Raw genomic sequence first — 23,198 nt, 5'->3', positions numbered from 1 at the left:
GACACTTGGGACACCCCCTTTCCTCTCCTTGTCTTCCAGATGAGCGCAGCTGTCAGCCATGTTGCGTTTTCCCTCTGTGACCATCACATTTTTAAAAAATAGAGATGGGATCTCACTGTGTTGCCCAGGCTGGTCTCAAACTCCTGGGCTCAAGTGATCCTCCCACCTTGGCCTTCCAAAGTGCTGGGATTACAGGTGTGAGCCACCACATCTGGCTGTGACCACCACATGTTGTACAGGTGCCCTGCCTGTGTCTGGGTCAGCCCTACACTCCCTCTTGTGGATGGCCACAATTGCCTTGCCATCTCTTCACCTCCAGTCTCTCCACATGGGCTATGAACCAGCCAGGGAAAAGCTGGGGAGAGCCTGGTCTTGTTCCCTCTACTAAGGAATCAGACCTCTGGATAAGACTCACCCTGAAGGAGAGCAGAACGTGGTACGGATCATAAAGTCCCAAGTGGCTTCTGGCTGAGAAATAGCCCAAGAAGGAGAGGCTGGTTAAGTGGATGGGGTGAGACCACTAGACTGAGTTTCAAAGTCAGAGGAGCAGGTGCAAAGCCACCAGTGGAAAGTGGGGCAGCAGATCCAGTTCCCAGAGGAGGCTGTTGGCAAGAGCTACGCAGGGGCCAGGTCTAGAGTCTGGTGGAGTGGGGCTCAGGGCCGGGGACAGTAGGGCTCCATGGGCAGAAGTCCTGCATTCTTCCTGGGCTGACCAGTGCAAGCAGGGTGGCACTTGAACTCAGGGAGTTCACTGTTTCCCCTCGATGTGGGATAGTGCAGCCCTAGGAATTCCTGCTCTGGACTTTCACTTGTATGGGCCCGTCAGTCTGCAGATGCCTTCTCACAACTGTCACACCTCCAAATCCCACTCAGCCTCAATGCCTAGAGCAGAGCCACTTTGCACCTGAAGTTCCTACTCATTCCGCTGAGTTGTGATGTTCTTTCTTCTTCTTCTTTTTTTTTTTTTTTGAGACAGAGTGTTCCTCTGTCACACAAACTGGAGTACAGTGGCACCATCTCTGCTACTGCAACCTCCTCCTCCTGAGTTTAAGTGATTCTCCTGCCTCGGCCTCCCAAGTAGCTTGGATTACAGGTGCCCACCACCACGTCCAGCTAATTTTTGTATTTTTAATAGAGATGGGGTTTCACCATGTTGGCCAGGCTGGTCTTGAACTCCTGACCTCGTGATCCGCCCACCTCAGCCTCCCAAAGTGCTGGGATTACAGGCGTGAGCCACCTCGCCCGGCTGATGTTCCTTCTTGAACCTCTATAGAGGTCCTTTTACTTCACCTCCCTAACGGCACTTCCATTTTCTACCTTGGCCTTTCTGGCAAGTCATTTGACAATGAATAGAACCCATGGATGCCTGTGTTAGTGCTTCTGAATCCATCGTTCTGAATCCATGTGTCAGCCTCCACAGGCCTGTTTAGATTCACTGTGGTCTTCCCAGGCGCTGCTAACTCAGTATTTTCAGTTCTTCTTTCCCCAGGGAACTTGAGCCTCTTATGTTTTGGGAGACCCTATCTGTAGTTCTGGCAATGGACTGTGAAGAAAAGCATTCAGGCCACTAGGAGACCCTTCAGGTGTTCTTTTCCCTCAGGGGTGGCAACTAGCAGTGTTTGAGTCCTCAGCTGCTCTGTCCTCCTGAGTCCCCTGAATAAATACAATGAGCAAAGCTCCTAGCTGACCTGTGATGGGTGCTTATCATGGATGAGAAATAAGCCTTTGTTGTTTTCAGCTACTGCAATCTGCAGGTTGTGATTGCAGCATAGCCCAGCCCATACTAGCAGACACACCGACCCCTTTGGTTTATCAGCTCTAGATGTGACCAGCACATTGCCGCATCCTGCTGGCTGTTGGGTGACCTGATGGAAAGGCCCTGGCAAGGGGAGGCCACCTCTTCAGGCAGGAGAGTGCTGCTCTCAGCAGTTCAGCTCGCTGGGCCTCTCACTGTGGAGTGCCCCTCATTTAGATGCAGGTGTACAGGAGTGGATGGTCCCTTCCACTCTCCTCTCTATGGACTGCTCTCTAAATTAATTAAAAGCTGCAGGCGAGCAGAGAGATATTCTAACACATTAGAATGTTCTTTTTTTAATTTTTGAGGCTGCAGAAGTATTTTCCCATGGCTTTCCCAAGTTGTATTTTACAACGGCCAGCAGGATTCCTCTGCTGGTGGGTGACAGCACTGTACTTCCCCGAAGTGAGTGTATGGCCCACGCCCTGAGGGGAGCTTCAGCATCTGGAGGGACTGCTTGTTGAGCTGAAGAGCTGAGGGAACAGTGGAGTCCTGTGCACCAAATGCTGTCTGAGCCACAAGCCTGACAAAACACAGGTGGATTCCAGCCTGAAGGAGTCCACAGGTATTCCTTGAGCAGAACAAAACACCAACAGGCCTTCTGCTCTACCACTGATAAAAGGGAAGTGGTTATCTATGTGAAGCAAAGATTGAAAGAAAAGCTTTGTGATGTCTTGTGTGTGTACTGGCTGCTAAACCCCAGGAACGTAGTGACAAGAGAGACGGGCAGGAGACAGAGATTTAATTGAATAAAATCTCCAGGCTGTGACGGGGGGTGGGAAGACAGAAAGCAGTAATCAACAACATAATATTTTAAATGACAATGCAATTAATTAACGTCCTGGGCAAGTGCAGAGTGGGAGGAGGGCATCTTTCAGTCCAGAAACACTGCTAAGTAAAGGAGAAGGGAACTTTCCGTGTTTTTTTTTTAAAAAAAACCTGTGTGCAAATGGCCCTGGTTATCACAACTTCATCAAAGCTCACTCACAGCAACAACCCGAGAGGTTACTCTGGCCAGAGAAAGCCAACAAATGGATCGACCTTGTATTTCATTTTTTTCTCCTCTGTGAGGGGAGAGATATGGGGATAGATAATGAGGTTGGCGGATGTTCAGCTTTCATTCATGATTCAGGCTGAGGACTAGTTTCTCTTGAGGGTGCTGGGGGTGAGGCTGCAGGAGCTAAAAGCCTCCCTGGGGTGGGCTCCCAAGCCTGTAGGAATAGACCAAGGCTCCTAGAGCAGCAGCGGTTTGCAGCTGCCCAGGGTGGCATGGGGCTGGCTAGAATCTGTTCAGGAAATGATTTTCCGAAACCATTGGGCTGTTAACTCATGGGAGATAGCTGCTTGGATGTAAAAGGAATGTCTCAGATGAGCAATGCTATTGTTATTCACATTGACCACATTCCCTTCTCCAAGAGGTTAGAATGGGTTAGCCTCACCTGCCTAAGGGTTTAGCAGTGACAGCTGGACACATATTTTGAGTTCACTTCCAGAGGGACCTTCTCAAACTAATTTCTGGGTTCCTTATGACCCAGGAAATGCAGTTGTCCCCTTTGTAATTGCAAGGCCCACAGCATCTGTTCACCGATGGAAATGACTCTCTTAATGGGGTCAGTCTAGAGTCAGAATCATAATGAGGTTTGTCACTTCTAGGAATCTTGTCATGACCTTGGGGTTTCTTCTCACTCTCAGGAGAACCTCCAAATGCAGGACTGCTGAACTAGGAAGGCCTGCCGATCACAGGATATTTGGGGAGAAAAGTCATCTTTGCCCATGAGTCCCTAGCCCAAGGCTCAGTGCGGAGCAGAGCTTAGGTTTATCTACATTTACTTTTCTAAGCAGAAAACTCTTTTTGTCACAATATCCTGTTAGCTCATGCCCAACCTGGTCATTTTTAGGGCTAGAAGATACTATGCAGGGTTAGATCAGCAGAAAAATCTGACACCTTGGTTTAAAATGAGGACCACTTTATTGGTTGCTGCCCCTTTAGCATGTAACATATATAAAGAATAAGACACAGGTGTGTGAACAGATTTTCTGTTCTTGACTTTCCACTGTGAAAAGAAGGGGTTCCCCAGCAGACTTGCCTCTTGCAAGTATTACACACAGCTCTGGAAACTAGCACTGCGTAGTCACAAGTCAGGTAGAATATCACCTCCATGCGCTTACTCGGGTTATACAAACTGAGATTGAGCACATCATCCTGGTTTTAGGGGTTGGGGGAAGGCCACTATTAACTGAACAGAAATGTGCTACTACAACACAGGATAGTTCAAATAATTATTTTTTCCTAAACTGAGTTTGGCCTAAGGTAGAGATCTAAAGGAAACAAGAAACCCTCACAACCACTGAAACAAACAACACGGAAGTACTTAGCAATTTATAGAACTAAAGTTTAAGATGAATATTGTCCCAGAGCCAAAGGGGCTGAAAGAGGCTTACGCTGACTTGGTTTCAAATAAAAAGACACTCTTCATAGAAAGCCGGACTCAAACTGTTGGATTTCAAAACTCCCCATTTGGAAAAGAACATTTAATCTAGGTTTTTTTCTGTAATCTGTTTAGGCATTTTAAACAGCGGCTTGATACTTCGTGGAATTATAAAGCTATGTATAATGCAGAAATCATTCCAGAACATATGTATCTCTCTTACTTTACAATGAAGGTTATTCTGAGAACAAAGATCCTGTTTTGAAACAAATATGATCGTTAACTGTGGTGCATCAGAAAACATATGGCGTGTTTAGTTTCAGCGGAATCATTCCTAAAGAAAGTGACTAAGGTCCCATGAGGAATCCAGACGTTTTCGACTCTTGAGGAAAGCCAACGAGGAGGGCGAGCGAGGAACCCTGCACATCAACCGAAGGCTCACAGGCGCCTCAGAGGTCTTGTGATTTCAACACAGGACTGAGGGTCCCAATACAATTTACATCCCACCAGCAAACGGCTTCAAAGGCTAGTAATTCGCCCTACAAAGGCCCTTCCATAAATTCATCTCATTCCTGCAGGGCACTGAAAATCCGGCCGCAGTCCCACCACGCCTCCTCCTTTTCCAGGGCTGTGGAGCTTGCTGGAGACACAGCATTTCAGAAACTCAATCCACCTCTTTCCAAAAGACTATACATTGTATTTTCTAGAACCAACTTCTGGGCTTTCCGCCCTTTGTCTTTTCCTACTCTTTTTTTTTTTTTTTTTTTTTTCTTAACAGCAGACCCATAAAAAGTGAAAAACCACAAAAACATCACCTTGGGAGACAGAAAAGACTAAGACAGATCTGACCACATGACAAGTGTCTCGGCCTTGCCCTACACAGGAGCAGGTAAGGCTCTGGAGTGACGACGGCCACCGCCGCCACCGCGACTGCACGACACTGTTTAGACGGTTGGACAAGTGCAAAGAGAGCACTGCTGAGTCCCGCTGGGGTTACTCGGCCGCGCAGCTCATGGGGACGGAGGCGGTTTCGGAGATGGGCACGAGCTCTCACTGTCGAAGCTGGCAGCTCGGCCCTGCCACTGCAAAGGGGGAAAATCTGGTTATTAATTGCTAAAGGAATTCACATTTCAGCTTGCAAAACTGAACTGGCCCATGCACTGAATTTACCTTTCCCAGCTTCTCATAAGCTTTCTTGAATTTTGCTGTCAGCCATGCAAAAATATAGGGGAAACAGCTTAGAGCTTCTAGGTTGGAATACCTGATTTTCAAAATGACCTACTGCAGAGATAATTAAAACTTTCTGTGTGTGTGTGTGTGTGTGTGTGAATGAGGTGCTATGACTGGACCATTTCTGAGTGCTTCAGCAATTTTTCACACTGAAAATCATATTATATTAGGAGCAAAAGAGGCAGTGTGCAGAATATGCCCTTATTGCCAAGAACCCATGGTCATGAATTATTAGCGATTTGTCTGGGAGCTGATAGTGCAGCTGAAAACCTGATACTGCTCTAGCTCTGAGCTGTCTCCTTCGGTCTTCATTCTTCCTGTGGGCATTTGCACCTGATTTGCGGAGAGGTAGAGGTGTGAGCAGACCCTTCTTGGCTTCTGCAACCCCTTTCTCCTCCCCAGCTCTCCTAGTTCACAGACTGCCTCCTATCAGCCCGACCCAAACCCTCTGTGAAAGGGGTGATGTAATGAGGCGTAATGGAGTGAAGGAGAGGGCTGAGGCTGGGTGGACTTGAGCCATTCAGTCCTTCTTTAACCAGTCATAGCTGCAGCAGTCATGACCACAGCAGTGTTTACTGAGCAAGGATCTGACCCCATGAATTGACATGCTTGGGGGCTTTATAGTAATAACTTCAAAGTGAGTCCATGTCCACTGCTCACCCATCCTTGGAGTGGGTTGAAGAGACCCAGGACTCTCCTGGGTGTCTGCGGGACAGAGCTCCAGAGATAGAGGTAGGTAGGTGGTCAAGATGGCCTTCCTGAACCTGAAGTGCAGCCCCTTCTGCCTCTCATGAGCACTGATGGTCTCCACTGTGGAACGGTGGGGCTGAGTAAAAGCTGCAACTATGCATCTGTGCATGCATGGAGGCTCAGGGCCGGGGAGGATGTGGTTCTGCCTCGATACAGCCATTTCTAGAAGGGCTGAGCCACCTGAGAATAGATCACTTTCCATCCAGCATCACCTAGGGAGTAGATGGGAGACCCACAAAGTTGAAGAAGGACCCAGACCTACTAAACTACCTTAATGCTTTCAATTCTAAGGAAAGCATCTGTTACCATTCTCTGGGCTCAATTCTTCATGGGCTCCTTAGGACTCTCTGTGTAGGCCAACCGAAGGTCTTTATGACTAAGCAAGGGCCGGACAATCAAGTATCGATGACCACCATTATGTGACCTAGACAGGAGCAATCTTAGCATGTCAGAACTGGAGGAAGGCTTGGGAGCCGATCTAGTCTAACCTTCTTGTTCTTGCAAGTAAGAAAACGAAGACGGAGAAGTCAAGACACAGCTAGCTAGGGGCAGAGCCAGCACCTGAAACGAGGTCTCCTAACACCCAACTAAGTGTTCTTTCCACTCCATCCTGCTGTGATCTCAGCATCTAGCCTCACTTGGGGAAGAAGGAGACAAAAGGTAGTAGGCAACCTAACGTCTTTGGGTCCACACCAGGTACTTACTCCTAACTCCAGGTGGCAGTCTCTCTGCTTGCAGCATCCACGTGAATGAAATCACAACCGAGGTTTTCCCTGGTGAAATATTTTAGATCAATAAATGCCTGGTTGTTGAGCCCATTATGGCTTCTGACTCGTGTTTCTTACCCAGAAGGTGACAACAGATGATTACTAATGCTCTCATTTAACAGACCTTCATTTTAGGGGTTCTACTTTTCTATTACAACCTTTACTGTTGGTGAAAGGTACATTATAATCACTGGCTTCTTCCCTGGGTAAGCATGCCACTTAAACAACCTGACTGACCGGCAAGGTCAGAGGAGAAAACACAAAAGAGTTACACTGAGTGTCTTTCCTCCTTTACATAACAGCCCAAAGAGCAGTCGCAGGGAGCATAACTGTTTACCCAGAACAAATGAAGAAGGAACACTGGCTCCCCTGCTAGTCCAAGTCTTCCTATGAAGATAAGCAAAGGGAGGAGATGGGGTTTGTGGACCATGGGAAGGCAAATGATTCCAGGAGGCTTACAGTGGCTCTGAAATAGCAGCATACCTGTCCCCAGCACACAGGGAAATGATTGTTCCAGAATGCCTGTGTTCCAGTAAGGTCTTTTGCTGCTCTGAAATGGGTCACGTTCCAACAGAGATGTAACATTTCTGGCAGATGATCTGAACCTGGCCCCCTGCAATAAAATGCCTTGGAGAAGAGCGCTGGTCAGCCCTGTGTGTGTGGTAACAACGATGACACGTGGCTCTGGGCTGAGAGGGAAGGGGGCCGGTGTCGCAGCTGGGGAAGGCCACTCGTGATGGCTTGATGAATTTTTATTCATGAAAGAATCCCAGCAGGGAAAGACACCATTTCAGTTAATTTGTTCCCCTCAGCCTTATTTTGAGCCCCCAAACAAGCAAACAAGTATGATGCCCTCTGTTCTCATTAATAAAAAAGAAATGATCAAATTCATCTTAAGGGATTAACGAAAATCCCTTAAGAAAGGCGCAAGATAAATACAGAATGCTTTGCAGATATGATGCCATTTATCTTTCCGGGAGCTAGAGGAGATTTCTTTATGATTATACAAATGGGAGATACAAGTTTCAGGAGCAAAGCTCTTGCTCCATATCCAGAACAGGAATGAAAGAAGGCAGGATGTGAGCTCTGAGGATGAGCTGGAGGATCACCTCCAAACACAATGCATCCCATGGACACAAGGTGCTTACTTAATGTCAGCCCTGTGGGGTTACATGCATTTTAATAAAGATGTGTAAACTGCGGGAGCTAAATGTGTTGGCAGCAATTTTAAACAAATGGGAACTGTAGAAATCCCAGGTTGCCGAGACGAGTGCCCTTTTCAGCTTCTTGATACAGAGAATGATCAGCTGAGCAGAAAATGGTAGGATCGTGCGTTGGGGAGGGGGCATTCCTAGGAGCTTGGCCTGCGAGGTCAAGAAAAAAGTAAACCCAAAGAATATCCGTTTATTCTCTTTTGTTTTCCATATACTGTTGTTTTCCCTTTACGGCCTCATCAAATATTCAGTTTCAAGGGCTTGATTCGACTTTATCTTTCTTTTGTAGTCTGAACCCATGAAACCAAAGAAACAGGGATTTCGAATCAATTATTTGGCTTAATTAGGTTGTATTCCTCATGAAGGAGAGTGATTCTGGGGCCAAGTCCTGGCCCCTCCACGGTCATCAGCACCCCACCCCCCGCTGTAGCCACTGCTCTGTCACTTTCCGTTTTCCACAGGCAGGCCCAGCCTGGTAACAGGGACGGGTTATTGCAGATTCAAGATCAGAAAGGCAGGCACAGCACAAGATGGGGGCTCATGGGCCCAGCCATCGTTTAGGGTCAGAGTTTCCTAGAAAAGTAAAGCTGGGAAGTGCTTATCCCCTCATTACCAAATAACCCAAAGACCAGAGTGGGGCAGCAAGTTTTCTAAGGCCCTACAGCTGACCAGAGGCCTCTTAGCTGTCATTCCATGCCCTCCCCCTAAGCCACCATAAACAGTTTAGCGTACTTGTTCTATTCTTAAATATCACCAAAGGATGATAAACGGGTGGAAAGGATTGGGGCCTGGGGGGGCTGTCGTGACCCCTTCCTGGTTGACCCAACACAGCCTTTGGTAAAGTGCTGGATGCTGTCTGCAGGTTGTCTAGCGTTCTGCCCAGCAGTGCCTCCTGTTTTGTGGGTTCCTCACCCACAATCTGCAGAAAGGGCCTTCTGGAAAAGAGGGGCAGAGGCTCCCCTGAGGGAGCTGAGGGGCTGGCCTCACTCATTAAAGCTCCACAGCTGTGGGAAAATCAAGGCACCCACAAGACAGAACTATGAGGCCTCAACTGCCAGAAACTTTGCTTCTTTTCACCCCTTGATGCCACCTCAAAGGTCACAGGGCAGGAGCTGCACAGAGCACATGCCGCCTGTCTGGGGAGGTGACTCAGTTAGCCTGCCCCCCCGTCACCAATCCGAGGTCCCTATCACCCGTGTTTCCACGGGTCCAATCCCCTTGGCTCTCATTCTCTTGAGACACCTCACCCTGCCGGAAACAGATGGAAATGGGCTTGTCTTCCCTGAGAGGGCAGGGAGCCAGCAGGTTCTCAGGGTTTGCCGCCCTGACTTCTCTGCATCATAGACTGTGGGGAGGGGATGACACTGTTTTGAAGGGGACTCCGATTTTAAGTCAAGGGGCCATGCAGTGGAAGGGATAAAGCTTTATTTTTGTATCAGTAGAATTTCCAATTTATACAGCTCTCTAGATTTGCTAGATTTGATGCCCGTTAAGATGACAGAATATTCACCCAGCTTTCTAGGATATAGACCAAGGTATGAGATATTACGAGTGAGGTTTAAACCTTGTTTGGTCACCCGCACTTCTAATCCATTTGAGAAAAAGCAGGCCTGGGGACCACCAAGGTGATAGAACACAGGATCCTAAGTCAGTGGGGTTGAGTGGAGGGTGGAGAAGTTTGCAGTTATCACTCAAAGGGATATTGTCTTTGCAGTTGAGAGAGAAGTGACAGGTTCAAGATTATACAGCAAGCCTGGAGGGGCCAAGATTGGAACCCAAGTCTCAGGACTCCCCAGCCCAGTGCTCTCTCCATTACGTCTCTGTCAGAACCCAGCGCAACCCAGACCCACAGCTTTAGCCAGAAAGCGTGACACCTTGAGGCCATGCTCCCTTTCTCAATAAGGGCGAGAACCCACATTCAGAAGAGGAGGAATCTGTTCCTGGGGATGTCCATCCAAGCAGTGAAAGCGGCTAAGTGACAGCCTCGCTTTGAGCCTCAGGGAACTTACTGTTCCGATTGGGGTGGAATGTCTTGCCAAGCTCTGATCTCACCCCCTTGGGGCTTTCTCCTAAAGGACCAACTTGGCCACGGGCTTTGTGAAAGCATTTCAGGCCTGGCACAGTGGTCTGCTGGGAAGTCTTCTTCTAAGTTCTTGCCTTCCATTAAGAACTCAGTGTTGCCTTCAAAATGCCCAACACCAGGGGCTTTGTGTCAGCGGGCCCCACCTTCTTCCTCTGATTCCTTTCAGCCTATTACACACTGGGGAAGAAGCATGTGGCCCTAGGCCCACCTTTCCACACAAGGCCGACGGTCTCACTGCAGCCGACTGCCATTCTCCAGCCCACATTGCCATGCAGCAAACATGCCAAGGGCCAGGCGACCTCACCCACCTCTTTGAAGGATTTCTTTACCTCCACCAAGGAGTGCCAGTGTGCGATGGGCTTCCGGGGGTATGCCAGCATCTCATTCCAGTGGTCCCTGCCCAGGCCTTCGGCATTGATCCCCACACGACAGACTCCTATGATCTCATTGTGGCCCACTCTGGGGGAGAAACAAAAGTCCCAGCATTGGCTACCAGACATGGCCTCAGAAAAGGAGGTCTGGTGGGGGTGGTGGTAGGATTCTGCCTAGTGGGTGTAACTCAGAACTCTGAGCTCTGAAAACATGCTTGGGAGGGCCTCAGGGTGTCAGTGGCAGTGAAGCTTTGCCTAGTCCCCTTCAGTGGGCACTGGACACAGACAGATAAGCAAAGGCTATAAATTTGTTTGGAATCTCAAGAAACGGTGAGCAGATGACCTGGGTTTGGGAGGTGAGAGGTTCTAAGTCTCTTCACTTGTTTGACCCAGGCAGCACATTACAACCTCACTGAGACATCTGCATTTGCAAATAAATCAACGGTCTCTGAGCACCATTTCTCCAAACGCCCAGTGGCTGAAATGTGATTTATTCACTCAGTAAGAACATCAATTATCCCTTAAGTGTGTGCGTCAAGCATCTACTACGCCTGAGAACTTGTGCTAAAAATCTGAAATTGAGGCTTTATTGCATGGTTTCTTTCTCCTTCAGCTAAAGTGACAACTGGAGAGGAGCTATGGAGGCGGGAGTAGTTGAAAATGTTTTTGAGCCAGCCTAGATGGAAGAGCAGGATGTGTGGAAGAGAAGAAAAATATCTGAGGAAGCGGGAGTCCCATGGGATGGATATGCTGGGTCCAGAAGGCCTTAGGGTGCACAGGAAAAGCCTGGATCACAGGAGCCATGGATGGTTCTTGAGAAGGGAAGGTCCAGGAAGAAAGCTGTCATTTGGGAAGATGTGTCCTTAGTATGCTGGCTGAATTGGGGCAGGAATTGATGGAGGCAGGGGTCAGCTAATAGGCTGCACAGCCATTCCAGGGTAAGAGTAGTAACAACAGCAGAAATAGAGAGGATAGAGGGGCATTTCAAAGGCCAGATAACAGGACTTGGTGCCAGATAGAAGTGTGGGAATAATATGGTGAATTCAGGGAAACTGATGGCTAGAGCTGCCCCTGATGGAACTAGGACGGTTGGGAAAAGAGCTTTGAACCCTTTGCTAAGGGGGAATCCATGCTCTTCCTCAAACTCCTCTACCCTTCTTAAGTGCAGACAGATTTGAGGCCTGAACCCTGAAGCTGAGCTGTGAACCGCAAGGTCTAAGGCCAAGGAGCCGTGGCCTGCACTGGAGTGGGATGCCCCTCTGGGACGCCTACCTACCGGTCATAGTCCATGACTGAGATGAGCAGGCTGACTTGATCCATGTTTTCCGGGGGAATGTCAAAGATGATGGCCTCATTGTAGACAGGATTGAGAGTGTTTTTCTTTATGGTTGTTTTCTTTTTCTTCAGCCTCCGCCCATCACAAAGCAGGGACACTTTGACATAGGGATCTGTGCCAATGGGGGCAGAGGAAAGAGAATGGAGTGTGTTAAACAGATGTCCACAAACATCATTTGCAGCAAAGGGACCGAAACCCTAGACCTACTGCTGCTCATCAGATGGTATCAGTGGGTTGTTAAAATAATTAAAGCACCTTGTATTTATGTAGCACACCTGTCTCTGAGGACGCTCTGTACTTAATAAATGCAGAGTCTTTAGCTACCTCAGTATTCTTGGGAGAGCGCCTAATGGACTTTTACTAATGGGGAAGCTGGCCCCAAATCAGACATGACACCTGCCGATGGGTACGCAGTTCACAGCCCTAAATCTCGGCTCGTCAGCCGCTGGCTGACTCAAAAGGGTGATGAGGCTGAACAGTGACACGATTTCTTTCACCTATGTGGAGTCCTTTTCTCTGAGTGGCTTTTTTGTTTTGCCAGAATTATAAATCCAAGGATAAAGGTTGGCGGGGAGGGAAAAAATAGGACTCAACAATGGCCAAGGAGGCACAATGTGTCAGAGTGAACAGCAACGGCCACAATGCTGTTTATGTCCTCCCCACCTGACAACATAATTTCGGGTCCCATTGTCTCAATAATCTTATTTCCATTTGGCATCTACAAGGTGGGAAGTGGCCCTGCTCTCTGCTTCCCTGGAAGCCGTTTCCTGTCCACTTCTGGGCGGTGGAGGTGGAGGGAGCTGTGGCCCGGGGAGACTCAGGGCAGCTGGTTGACATTTCCTTTCTCAGTGGTATCTTGGATTCTCTCCATCCTACCAAGATAAGCTTTTGTTGAACTTCCACATGCCTCCCACCCTTTTGTTTTCTTTAGTTTTCTGAATGGGTATTTGTTGGTCATCTTTCTACCCTGAAATTTTCTCCTCAGCCAAGTGAAGTGACACCTATTGTATCTCATAGCACAGGTGTCCCGGTCAGCATCGCAATTGTTATTTATGCCTCGCAGTTCAAGAAGTGGGAGGGCGGCTCACAGGTAATGATAGCTTTTGAGACGCTGATGCGCTGAGACACCTTGTTGCCCAGAAGCCAGGGCTCCTGTGAATCTGTCAGAAGCCGAGCAGCTGCTCCCCAGCTCTGTGATTCATAGGCGTATGGTTCTATCTCCTGGACATCAAGCACCCACCAGGTCCCTGGACTCCCTGGCATCATCAGGTGGCAGATGAGGCACACATCCACGGAGGAAACGAGGGAGAACTGCAACACCTGATCGGAAACCCCAAGCCTTAAAGGCATTTCCGTAGAGCTGCGACTAATCCATGTGGCAGCAGTGGCTATGCCTTAACTATGGGGACATGAGATTGGGTTTATGAGGAGACCATGAGGTGTTTAATCGGCCTTCTATCTCTAACTGCACATTTAAAAAACTCTTGTCTCAGGGGCATTTCAGTAAAAAGGAAGTAGCAGTTTTGAGAACTGGCATGAGACAGCTTCCTGGTTTTCACAGATTCCATTCTCCATGGATATGCCCCAGGGCATTACTCAGGTCCACGTGGACAGACGGGCAGAGCTAGCCCCAAGACCCGTCTTTAACACAGCAGCGTGCAAACTCCGTAAGGATGTACTTTGCCTTGCAAAGTGGCTCCAGACTTGAGGTTGCTTAGATGCTGTCTCATTCCCCTGCTCTGCCTTATTTCCACACACTCCCATGTAAGAGCAGATTTCCATATCATGAAGCTTGGAAAAATAGAGGCAGAGCCACTTGTCCCATGGGCCACTGGACAAATGCCTTAGCAGCCTTCCCTAACTCTGTTCACCCCTACAACAGACTCCCGAGTAGCTGGGATTACAAGTGCATGCGACCACACCGGCTAATTTTTTTGTATTTTTAGTAGAAACGGGGTTTCACCATGTTAGCCAGGCTGGTCTCAAACTTCTGACCTCAGAACCTCAGGTGATCCGCCCATCTTGGCCTCCCAAAGTGCTGGCATGCGCCACTGCCCCTGGCCGGCATACCCATTTTTTTTTTTTTTTTTTTTTTTTTTTATGAGACAGGGTCTTGCCATTTTGCTGAGTCTGGTCTTGAACTCCTGGGCTCAAGCGATCCTTCCACGTCAGCCTCCTGAGTAGCTGGGATTACAGGATGTGCCACTGTGCCTGGCTGCCTATGAAATTTATAAAATTCAGTGGACATATTTCCCTTGCAGGAACCAACACTTTCACCAGCATCCGTGAAGCCAAGCAGACAGATGACTGTTCCCTAGGCTTTTCTGGGGCAAAAGCCTGTGGTTTCTAGTGGATTGCTGGCCCCAGATGATCTTGGAGGTCCTTCCTGTCTAGCAGCCTATGATGCTCTATGCAGCTGAGGGAGGGGACACAAAGAACAGCAGTGTATTTCAGCCTCATTGTCATGGGAGCCATCAAAATTCAGCATTTAGAATGCACTCACCACCCCTTTATAGCATACTGGTCCTTATTATTATTTTGTGCTATTTTTAGAGTCATGGTTCTAGCAGATAGGCTTAGATAATTGGTTCAGGGCTAGTTTAGATCATGGAGAATAGGAAGATCCTGGGTTTTAGATGTCAGTGCCATGCAATCCAGGAATAGGCAGTTAACAAGCTCCATTCACTCCCAGCTTAGTCCAACATCAAATAAATCTGGGATGAGGGCACACTCAAACTCATCCTCAAGAACAGGAGATCTAGTTTGAGAGGCTCCTAGCAAGCACACCCCCTCTGCTTTACTCTTGGGACAGGTTCCTCATGCTGTGAATTCAACCATCTATTCATTCAGGGCCTATTTATTGAATGCTTACTGTGTTTTACCCACTGTTCCTGATACTTGCTTACATCAATGAACCAAGCAGACAGAAGTCTGTAATGAAAAGAGGACACTTGCATCTTCGGAATCAAGCCAAGGTTTAATACCAGGTTCCAAACCCAGGTCGAAAAGAGGGGCAATTGTGAGAGGGAGGTCAGAACTTAGCATGAAAAAAAGCTCACACCCCAAACCCTCTGATTCAGAGCAGCTTTTGTGATGACCTCAGCGATGTCACCACCAGCTTTCTCTCCAGCACATCAATTTAATTACACCAGAGAAGATAGTGTGGGGACTTAGGCAGCAAAATCCCATTTCCCACAGCAGTCTTCAGTGAATTTTCTTCCCTGTTATGCACTTATTTGGTATTAAAATAAAATCTACATTGGCTATATTTTAGGGGAGCTGACTTGCTGCTGCCTGAGCCTTTCCCAGGCTGGAAGAGGTCAGTTAATCTCTTCCCCACGTCCTGATGTGTGTGGGTAGTTCTGATGGACTCAGAGCTGCAACAAACAGGTTACTCTAGGATTTCCTGACCGTCTTGTCCTGAAACTTTAGTTTTCAAGGCCTGATACCTCCTTTTCGTCCAGCCGCACTAGGTTACACCTGAGCCAGGTGTTTGGCTGGGGCATCACCTCCGTCCAGCAACTGATTACACAGGAGACTCAAGCTACCCCTCTGCTGTTTCCAAACTCAAATACCTTCTTTCACAACTTAGGGGTTTTCCAGCAAATAAGAAAAAATACAAAGCAAATATGAGGAAAAGTCTTTAATATATTCCCATCTAGTTCAGAAGTACCTCCTGAGTGGTTTTACGTTGGAAAGCTGAATCACTGACAGCCTCTTGAGCAGAAGAACGGGGGGATCTAGGGAAACAAACGGAGCTTTTGTCTACACTTGTGATTCTGAGAGTATGTGCCCATTCTTTGGGAGGTTTCACCCCATTTCACTCCTCAGAGCGTTGGCCGGGATGATCTTGATCTCTTGACCTCGTGATCCGCCCACCTCAGCCTCCCAAAGTGCTTTTCAGACTAGAAAACCAAAGCATTTACACAGCAAGGAAGTGGCAGAACTGGAGTTTGAATCCAGGCAGTTTGGGTCCAGAGCTGGTACTTCTATTCTAAGAATGCTGACAATTCTTTCCCCCTCTCCCCGAATACGCTTCCAAATCCTAATGTCTGGGCTGCTGGCAGCCCACTCGGGTTAAGAGAGGTACCTGAATAGCCTGTGATGTCCATCGCCTTGAGGTTCCGACACTTAATCACCGTGAGGGTGAGCCTGCCTGCTGTGGGCAGGTAGCAGAGGGAGAACATGATCTCTCCCAAGTCCACGCTTTCCTGCAAAGAAGCAGACAAGAAGGCAGATGAGGGCTTGCAGGTCACGGGCCTCATGTCCTGTGCAGCGTCTGTTGAGGCTCTCTGGGGTCAGGAGGAGACTCTTGGAGACACAGTGCCGTGTCTCTAAGACCAAGGGACTGGGCGCCATGCTGCGAGTAACCAGATGTAAAAGGCAATGAAAACAATATTGCTTCTTCAGTACAATTTGCCCCTTCCACTATTCCCTCCCAGTGTCAACCACATTCTGACTCTGGTCCTTGCCGTTCTGCTTTGGCCTGACTTGCTCTCCGTGCACACCTTGGCTGCAGCCTCCAACCACCAGCCCCTTTACGGCCTCTTCCTGTTCTCCTCCAGCTTCCCCTTCTCAGTCACTGACACCCTTGACTTCCCGCGCATCCAAGCGTGTGGTCATGCCAGCGTCCTGGACAAGACGCATGCCCTAGCCTTCAGGTGCCCCTCTCGCAGCAGATCTGTGATTCTTTTCTGCTTCTGCCCCTCAGTGCAGTCATTCTTTGTCAATCACTGCCATCCAAAGAGACAAACACCTGCTATCCCATTTGATGGTAAGTGTTTGATACCAGGCCTCAGGTCCACTTTGTCTTTTCTTCTTAAATGTGGTCATCCTTTAAAAATAAACCCAGCACAGAGCACATGCTCTGCTGCCTCTCCCGCCTCCAGAATCATCATGGCCAGGGATTCCTGGGAGCTCCTGAGAGCAGAGAAAAACCTCAAAGACAGTAAGCACACCCATCTGTGGCATTAAATAGTGCCTTGCCAGGTTGCTTCCTCCATCTGATGAAGGAGGGTGCTGTCATGGAAGCCATCTCCTGCAGGTTTGAGGAGGGACTCCAAGATATGGAGATGTTTCCTCCCAGAATCAGGTTTGAGGTGGAGAAGGTCAGGGTTTAGGGTGATTTCAGATGAGGCCATCCACCCACCCATTCAGTAATTCAGTCTGCCAACAAATGTTTATTGAGCACCTTCTATGTGCTAAGCGTTGATCTGAGTGCTTAGGCTATAGGAAAGAACAAACCAGACAAAAATCCCTGTCTTCATGAAGCTTACATTTTAAAAAATAATTTCAACTTTTATTTTAGATTCAGACTCAGGGGGTGCATGTTCAGGTTTGTAAACGGGAATATTGTGTGATGCTGAGGTTTGGGGTACAGATGATCCTACCACCCAGGTAGTGAGCATAGCACCCAACAGTTAGTTTTTCAAACCTACCCTCCTTCCTCCCTCCCTCTGTCCCTCCTGACTCTAGCTGTCCCTAGTGCCTACCGTTGCCATCTTTATGAGTGGAGCTTACATTTTATCAGGGCAAAGGACAAGAAAAGAGGTAAGTAAATAAGTTAGATAGTCAAAAGTATCAAGGAGGAAAAAAGGCAGAGAAGGGGAATATAAAATGACCAGCGGGAGAATTTTTGGCCAGAGAAGGGCTCCCTAAGCAGGTCATGACTTCCGGGAAAGAGAGGAGGCAAGGGTGACACCAGGGCTATTGTCCATTGTCCTTGCAAAGAGCCACCTGTCCTGGAGACTCCTAGAGCCCTGGTCTCCCCTAGAGAATAAGCCAAGGCCCCGCTCCCGGACCCCCAGAGCCTGCGCTCCCAACACTTTCCTCTAGGTGGCCTTGACACCCACCCCTTCCTAGCCCCAGATTCGTCTTTTGTCCATGCCCCTAAATAAAATCACCCCCAAATCAAATTCCAGTATAGCAGAAGGTGAATGCCCCCAGCTTTCCAGGAGGGGACTGGCTGGGGCCAGGGCTGGGCACGCTGTGGAGATGGCCACCCCTCTGGCACACAGAACCCCGTGGCCTCCACAGAGCCCGCCGCCCCACCTCCAGGAAGAGCACTTCCAGCTGTGAGGCTCCCAGCAACTCTGCGAGGCAGGGCTTTCTGCACGCTCCCTCCATGTCACAGACTTGCTCAGGTGTACAAGCCTTGCCAGCTGCTTGGACTCCTGACTCTTGGGGAGTGCTCCTTGCACTCCACTTTTGAGCAATGCCCCCCAGCTCACCTAGGAAGCAGCTCAAGGGACCCCTCACCCTTCTGCACCTTGGCTCACACTCCATCCACTCGTTCATTTGTGTTTCCACTCATATTTAGAGTGCCTGCCCCAGGCACCACGCTTTGTGGAGAGAATACAGTCCCCACCCTCGGCATGCAGATGGTCTAGTGGGGCGGAATCAGTTAAAAGAAGGAAGGTGCTGGGGTCCCCGTTTCCCTTGGGCACATCTTCTGGCTCTCTAGGCCCTGAGTCAGGAGAGAGACGCACAGCAAGTGCCCTGTGCCCTGGCATTGATCCTGTGGCAGGGGCAGATCAGCGTCACATCTGGCTAAATATTCCATGTCTCACAGAGGCCCCGAGGTACAAAGAGAAGCCCCTTTATTTCCCTTAATAACTCTCCAAGCCACAAATTACTGAAGCCCTTTAGATTCAGTGAGCACTGTACTAGGAGCCAACCCATTGGACACGCACTGTGAGCCAGGCCGCTGCTAGGCACTTTGCTAGCTGACCTGGGTGAGTCTAACCTCAGCCCTATGAGGTAGGTGCTGTCTCTCATCATCCCTATTGCACACAGGAGAAAATGAGTGTTTTGTGAAGTTAAATAACTGGCCCGTGGCTGTGCGACCGGTGAGTGGTTTGGTGCTGGATTCTCCTATATCAGTGCCACTGCTCCAACACCTTCAGCGGCTCCCCGTGTTTGGCTTGTGTGATCAAGCCTCATCTTCTTAGCTTGCACTTGGGGCTTCCAGAACCTGTGCCCTGTCTAACCTCCTTACCTGCGGCTCTCTCCCTTGTCGATGCCAACCCTCTGCCCCACAAGGCTGGTACATCTTTGGTCCTTCCTTTTTGCCCTTCTCCTTTTGGCTTGGATACTCCGATACCTACATCATGCCCCCCACACCACACCCCTATGGGCCCTCGCCCTGGGTCCAGACCATAGTGAACATCTCTCCCCCACACCCCTGCAGGGCTTACTGTCCCTGAACAGCTCATGGGAGCCACCAAGTCCCCTTTGCCCTGCAGCTGTGCCCCCAGCATCTAGTGACGAGAGCCCCTTTTAGGACAAGGTCCTTGCTTTGCACCTGCTTGTGCTTCAGCATGCCGGGTTCACAAGAGCAGGACACAAGACACAAGAGCAGCTATAGAAATGCTCACAGAAAGGGGCGCTTACATTTTAGTAGAAGAACTCAGGAAGGAGTGGTTCTTCGCGCAGTGTTAGGATCAAATTAGAGCCCTGGGAAGAACCCTGGAAGCTCCTGCGGCCCCTCTGAGAGGGAATGAGTGAACAAAGGGCCGCTGTCACCATTTCTCCACCATACCGTGTCCTACAGATGCAGAGTTGCCTTTGCTTTCACAGGCTGTCTCATCTGGGGGAGTCTGAGTGATTTGTTACAGACCTGGGAGGCTTGCCTGGGATATGAGGGGTCTCTCGGGGTAAACAGCATCACCCCAGGCTCTATGAAGTGCTCTCAAGGATGGCTCCCTCCAGGGGAGCAGTGATCCGCAGACCTCCCTGGATTTTGCAGGACTCCTGCCCTTTCTCATAGGACTGTGCCAGGTGGGGACATGCAGGTGCTGAGTCTGCAGTGTGGTATGGCCCCTGCACCAAAAGTGGACTGCGCTCTGCATCCATGGGCTCAGCCAGGTGAAAGGACTGGCCCAAGATCCCGCTGGGACCTGGAGGCAGAGAGGAAACCAGGGCCAGAAGTCCAAAGCCTGGCTCCGGGGGCTTCTGCGTGGGGTGGCTGCCCTCACGGTGCCTGGTGGCGAGTCAGCAGCTCTTGGCTCCCTGTTCCCCTGCAGAGGACTGGATTATTTAATAAGGGAAAATAGACAGGTTAGTTTTGAGTAAATAAGAGATGAGAGCTGAGCAAACAGAGCCAGCATCTCCTGCTAGTCACTCTCTCTCACTGGAAAGCCAGGCCCCAGCTCAGCCCTCACCAGCTCCTCTCTCTGCACTACCTGCTCTCAAGAGGTTTCAGTTGGATCCCACATGGCTTACCAGCCTTTTATCCTCATTAGAGGTGTTTGAGACTTTGGACTTCAATAAAACCAGGGTTACCAGGGGCTTCAGAACAGCCAGCACATTATTGCTTTCATCTTCACCTGCTGTCAGGAGAGTCTGCCTTAGGGCCCCCGACTGGTAATGAGCTCTCTGGTGCAGGAGAGGTCACTGCTGTCCAGAAAGCAGCAGAAGCCAGCGTTGCCCTCTAGACTCCTAGTCCAGGAGCTGAGAGGGTAGGTCTGAGCCCTGAAAGTCTTGGCTAGTGCTTGCAGGAGGTGGACCTGCTGCCAGGGGAGGGGAAACCCGGATGTTGGCTTCTGGAGAAATCTGTCCTTTAGTGCAACTTGAGGTTCCTGCCCATAATAGTGGCATTCTCCTTGGCTGCAGTGCCCAGGGCATGGGTGTCTGGGCAGTAAGATTCTAAAGGGCCACCTATCCATTGCACAACACTGCACTCCCTACCTCCCCAGCGGCCCATCTGCAACAACTGATTAAAACTCTTCTCTCTCCTTGATACAGTCACATAGTCCTGGGCATAGGAAAAGAAATCCTATTTGTGGGCTGCCCACGGAAGAGCAGTGAACCATGAATCAGGAGACCTGGACTTTAGATCCTCTGCCCCCAGTTAGCTAAGAGGCCTTGAACAGGTCATTTCCCATCTCCGGTCCTTGGGCTGTACAATGAAGGGGCTGTTCTAGATGAGGTGATGTATCCTCAATGTCCCTCCAGCCATGAGAACCCAAGATTCCAACCGGAAAAATCTACCAGCCATCGCCAACTGAGATGACCCAGGGATGCTTAAGCGGCCTCTATTGCTCACCTCAAGGAATCTAGCAATTTCATTCTGAAATCCAAATGCTCCCAATTCTTTAGCCCCACTGCCCCTCAAATGTTTTGTTCTTCTCCAAGGCCAGCCATGCTTCCTCCTAAATAAGCAGTGAGTGGTGTCGGTGCCTCTGAGTCCGCCTTGGGAACTCAGGCAAAGCGAAGTAAGAACAATGCTTCCCTATTTCTCACAGAATACTTTTAGTCTCTTAGTCCTTAAGTGGCTCGTCTGAATCTCTCATCATCAGCAGAGAAGCATCCGCTCCACTTTCGGGAAAGCCATGGGAGAACTCAAAAGATCTCAGAAGCACTGCGCAGAAGTGCTGCTAAGTTCCCTAGGGGTGGTGGGCGGGTCGGGGCGCTGGAAGAGAGATGGGGTGGAAGCCAGCTGGACTCCAGGGGATAGAGAAACATTCACTGAGCAACCCCGCATTGCAGGCCTGAGGCTCGATATTAGGGGTACAGAGATGAGTCAGACGTGGAAGCCAGATACTTGGAGCGGAGCCAGCTCCATGATACCTTCGCCATAGCAACACAGGCCTTCCGTTCGTCACACACACTACAACTATAACTTTTATGTTGATTCGGGGATCACATGATGAATGTCTGTGTTTCTCACCAGATCGTATGCTCTTTGAAGGCACGAATGGGGTCTGGTTTTATTCATCCTTATACCTTTCATGTGTAGCCCAGTGCCTGATGTGTAGCAGGTGCTCAGCAAATACTGGCTAATGAACAAACGGTGGAGAACGTGGATTTGGGGTTGGGCAGATCCATCTTCCAGCTCTCAAGACTATGAAAGGTTAAATAAGCCGTAATGCTCTCTTAGGAGACATACTCTCTCTTAGGAGAAAGAGTAGTATGGCTTGCTTAACCTTTCCCAGTCTTGGCTTCCCGACTTGTACAGTGGGATGAATATAGGACCCACCTCTTGGAGGTTGAATGAGGTAATTTATGCAAACTGCTTAGCACAGTGGCTGGCACAGGGTAGGTGCTTACTAAGTATTGGCTGCTATCACAATTATTGCTACTATTATAAAGAGCTCATGGTCTTGGAACAGGGGCAGGGAAGAGAAAGGCATATCAGTAAGTAATACTGCTTGGTTTGATGGGGGCAATAACAGAGGTGTGGACAACATGTGAGCGAGCAGAGCAAGGAACAAGGAACTCAGCCCCAGATTTCAAGGTAGGCTTCCCAGAGAGGGTGATATTTGATAGGATCTAGAAAGGTGAGTAAAAGTAGATTGCTGGCAGAAAAAAGCAAGCCAGGGCTTTTGCTTTTTTTCTATGGAGAGGGATCAACAGTGCCTACAGACATGGGAGGGGCAGGGAATGTCCAGGGGGCATGAGAGGTTCCCTGTGGCTAGAGAGCATGGTGCTGACAGGGTGCAGAGCTCCCAGATGAGGCTAGAAACAAGGCCCCAGGCAAGCGCCAGCCTTGCCTGCCTGGTAGCCCATACTTGAGAGTTTGTCCTTGATTCAGCAGACGATGGGAAACGGACTCTACACCTGCCCTTCCTTCTCTACTTCCCACACAGTCTACCGTGTCCCCTTCCAACCAGACACCCACACCAGAGACCATTTCCACGTGTGTCATTCATTTGTCACACACCCACTAAATGTTGGAGGATCCGGAGAGATATTCTAGGGGAGGAAGATAAAAGCACACTCCGCAAGATGGTACCCAAAGGCAGCGAGCCAGCCAGGGACCTGGCCAAGGGCAGCGAGTGGGGCGTGGGGCCGCTGATTGGCCCTGAAAGATGGGGAGGAGCAGCCAAAAGTGGAAGGAGAACTCTCAACAGAGGGGCTAGCAAGGAGCGCTGGGGGTCTGGCTCGAGGAGGCAGATGGTGGCTGTGGTACCGAGGTGTGCAGAGAGTACCAGGGAGGTAAACGGAGGACTTGGAAGTGCTGGGGGATTTTGCTTCCTATGAAAAGCAGAGCCCTTGGAGGGCTCGCTGCAGTTTGAGACCTCAGCAGCTTGTAAAGAATGGGTGTCAGGGCAGGGCAAAAGTGAGCGTGAGCTCAGATGCCCCGCCCTCCACTGCTCCTCAGTTCTGGAGCTGCAGGGCTTCGCTCTGATTGTCCCCAAACTCTGAGGCCCTCTCTTCCCATCCCCCTGCACTACCTCAGCTCTGGGCTGCACCATCTCTGCCAGATCCTTGCCCACCCCC

At 49.5% G+C, this 23,198-nt stretch overlaps 1 protein-coding gene across 8 annotated transcripts in view; it reads right to left on the bottom strand.

Annotated features, from left to right (window-relative positions):
* Nucleotides 1-3,474: 3,474 nt before the first annotated feature.
* The window catches only part of SYT6 (synaptotagmin 6), a 63,300-nt gene continuing 43,576 nt past the window's right edge, over nucleotides 3,475-23,198 (bottom strand). For 4 of the 8 annotated variants that reach the window (XM_032249675.1, XM_032249678.1, XM_032249679.1 and 1 more), the window contains exons 4-7: nucleotides 16,066-16,186; nucleotides 11,916-12,087; nucleotides 10,577-10,727; nucleotides 3,475-5,306 (exon numbers count right to left, since the gene is read on the bottom strand). In XM_032249675.1, coding sequence (XP_032105566.1) covers nucleotides 5,235-5,306; nucleotides 10,577-10,727; nucleotides 11,916-12,087; nucleotides 16,066-16,186 — 516 coding nt within the window. In that variant the 3' untranslated portion in view covers nucleotides 3,475-5,234. Of the gene's footprint in view, nucleotides 5,307-6,908; nucleotides 6,978-10,576; nucleotides 10,728-11,915; nucleotides 12,088-16,065; nucleotides 16,187-23,198 lie in introns of all 8 variants that reach the window. The other 4 variants (XR_004260243.1, XR_004260242.1, XM_032249677.1 and 1 more) reach the window with 4 other exon arrangements.

Source organism: Sapajus apella, unplaced genomic scaffold, assembly GCF_009761245.1.
Source record: "Sapajus apella isolate SASKATOON/1434 unplaced genomic scaffold, GSC_monkey_1.0 scaffold69, whole genome shotgun sequence".
Lineage (NCBI taxonomy): Eukaryota > Metazoa > Chordata > Mammalia > Primates > Cebidae > Sapajus > Sapajus apella.
This window is presented reverse-complemented; position numbering and strand designations above follow the sequence as displayed.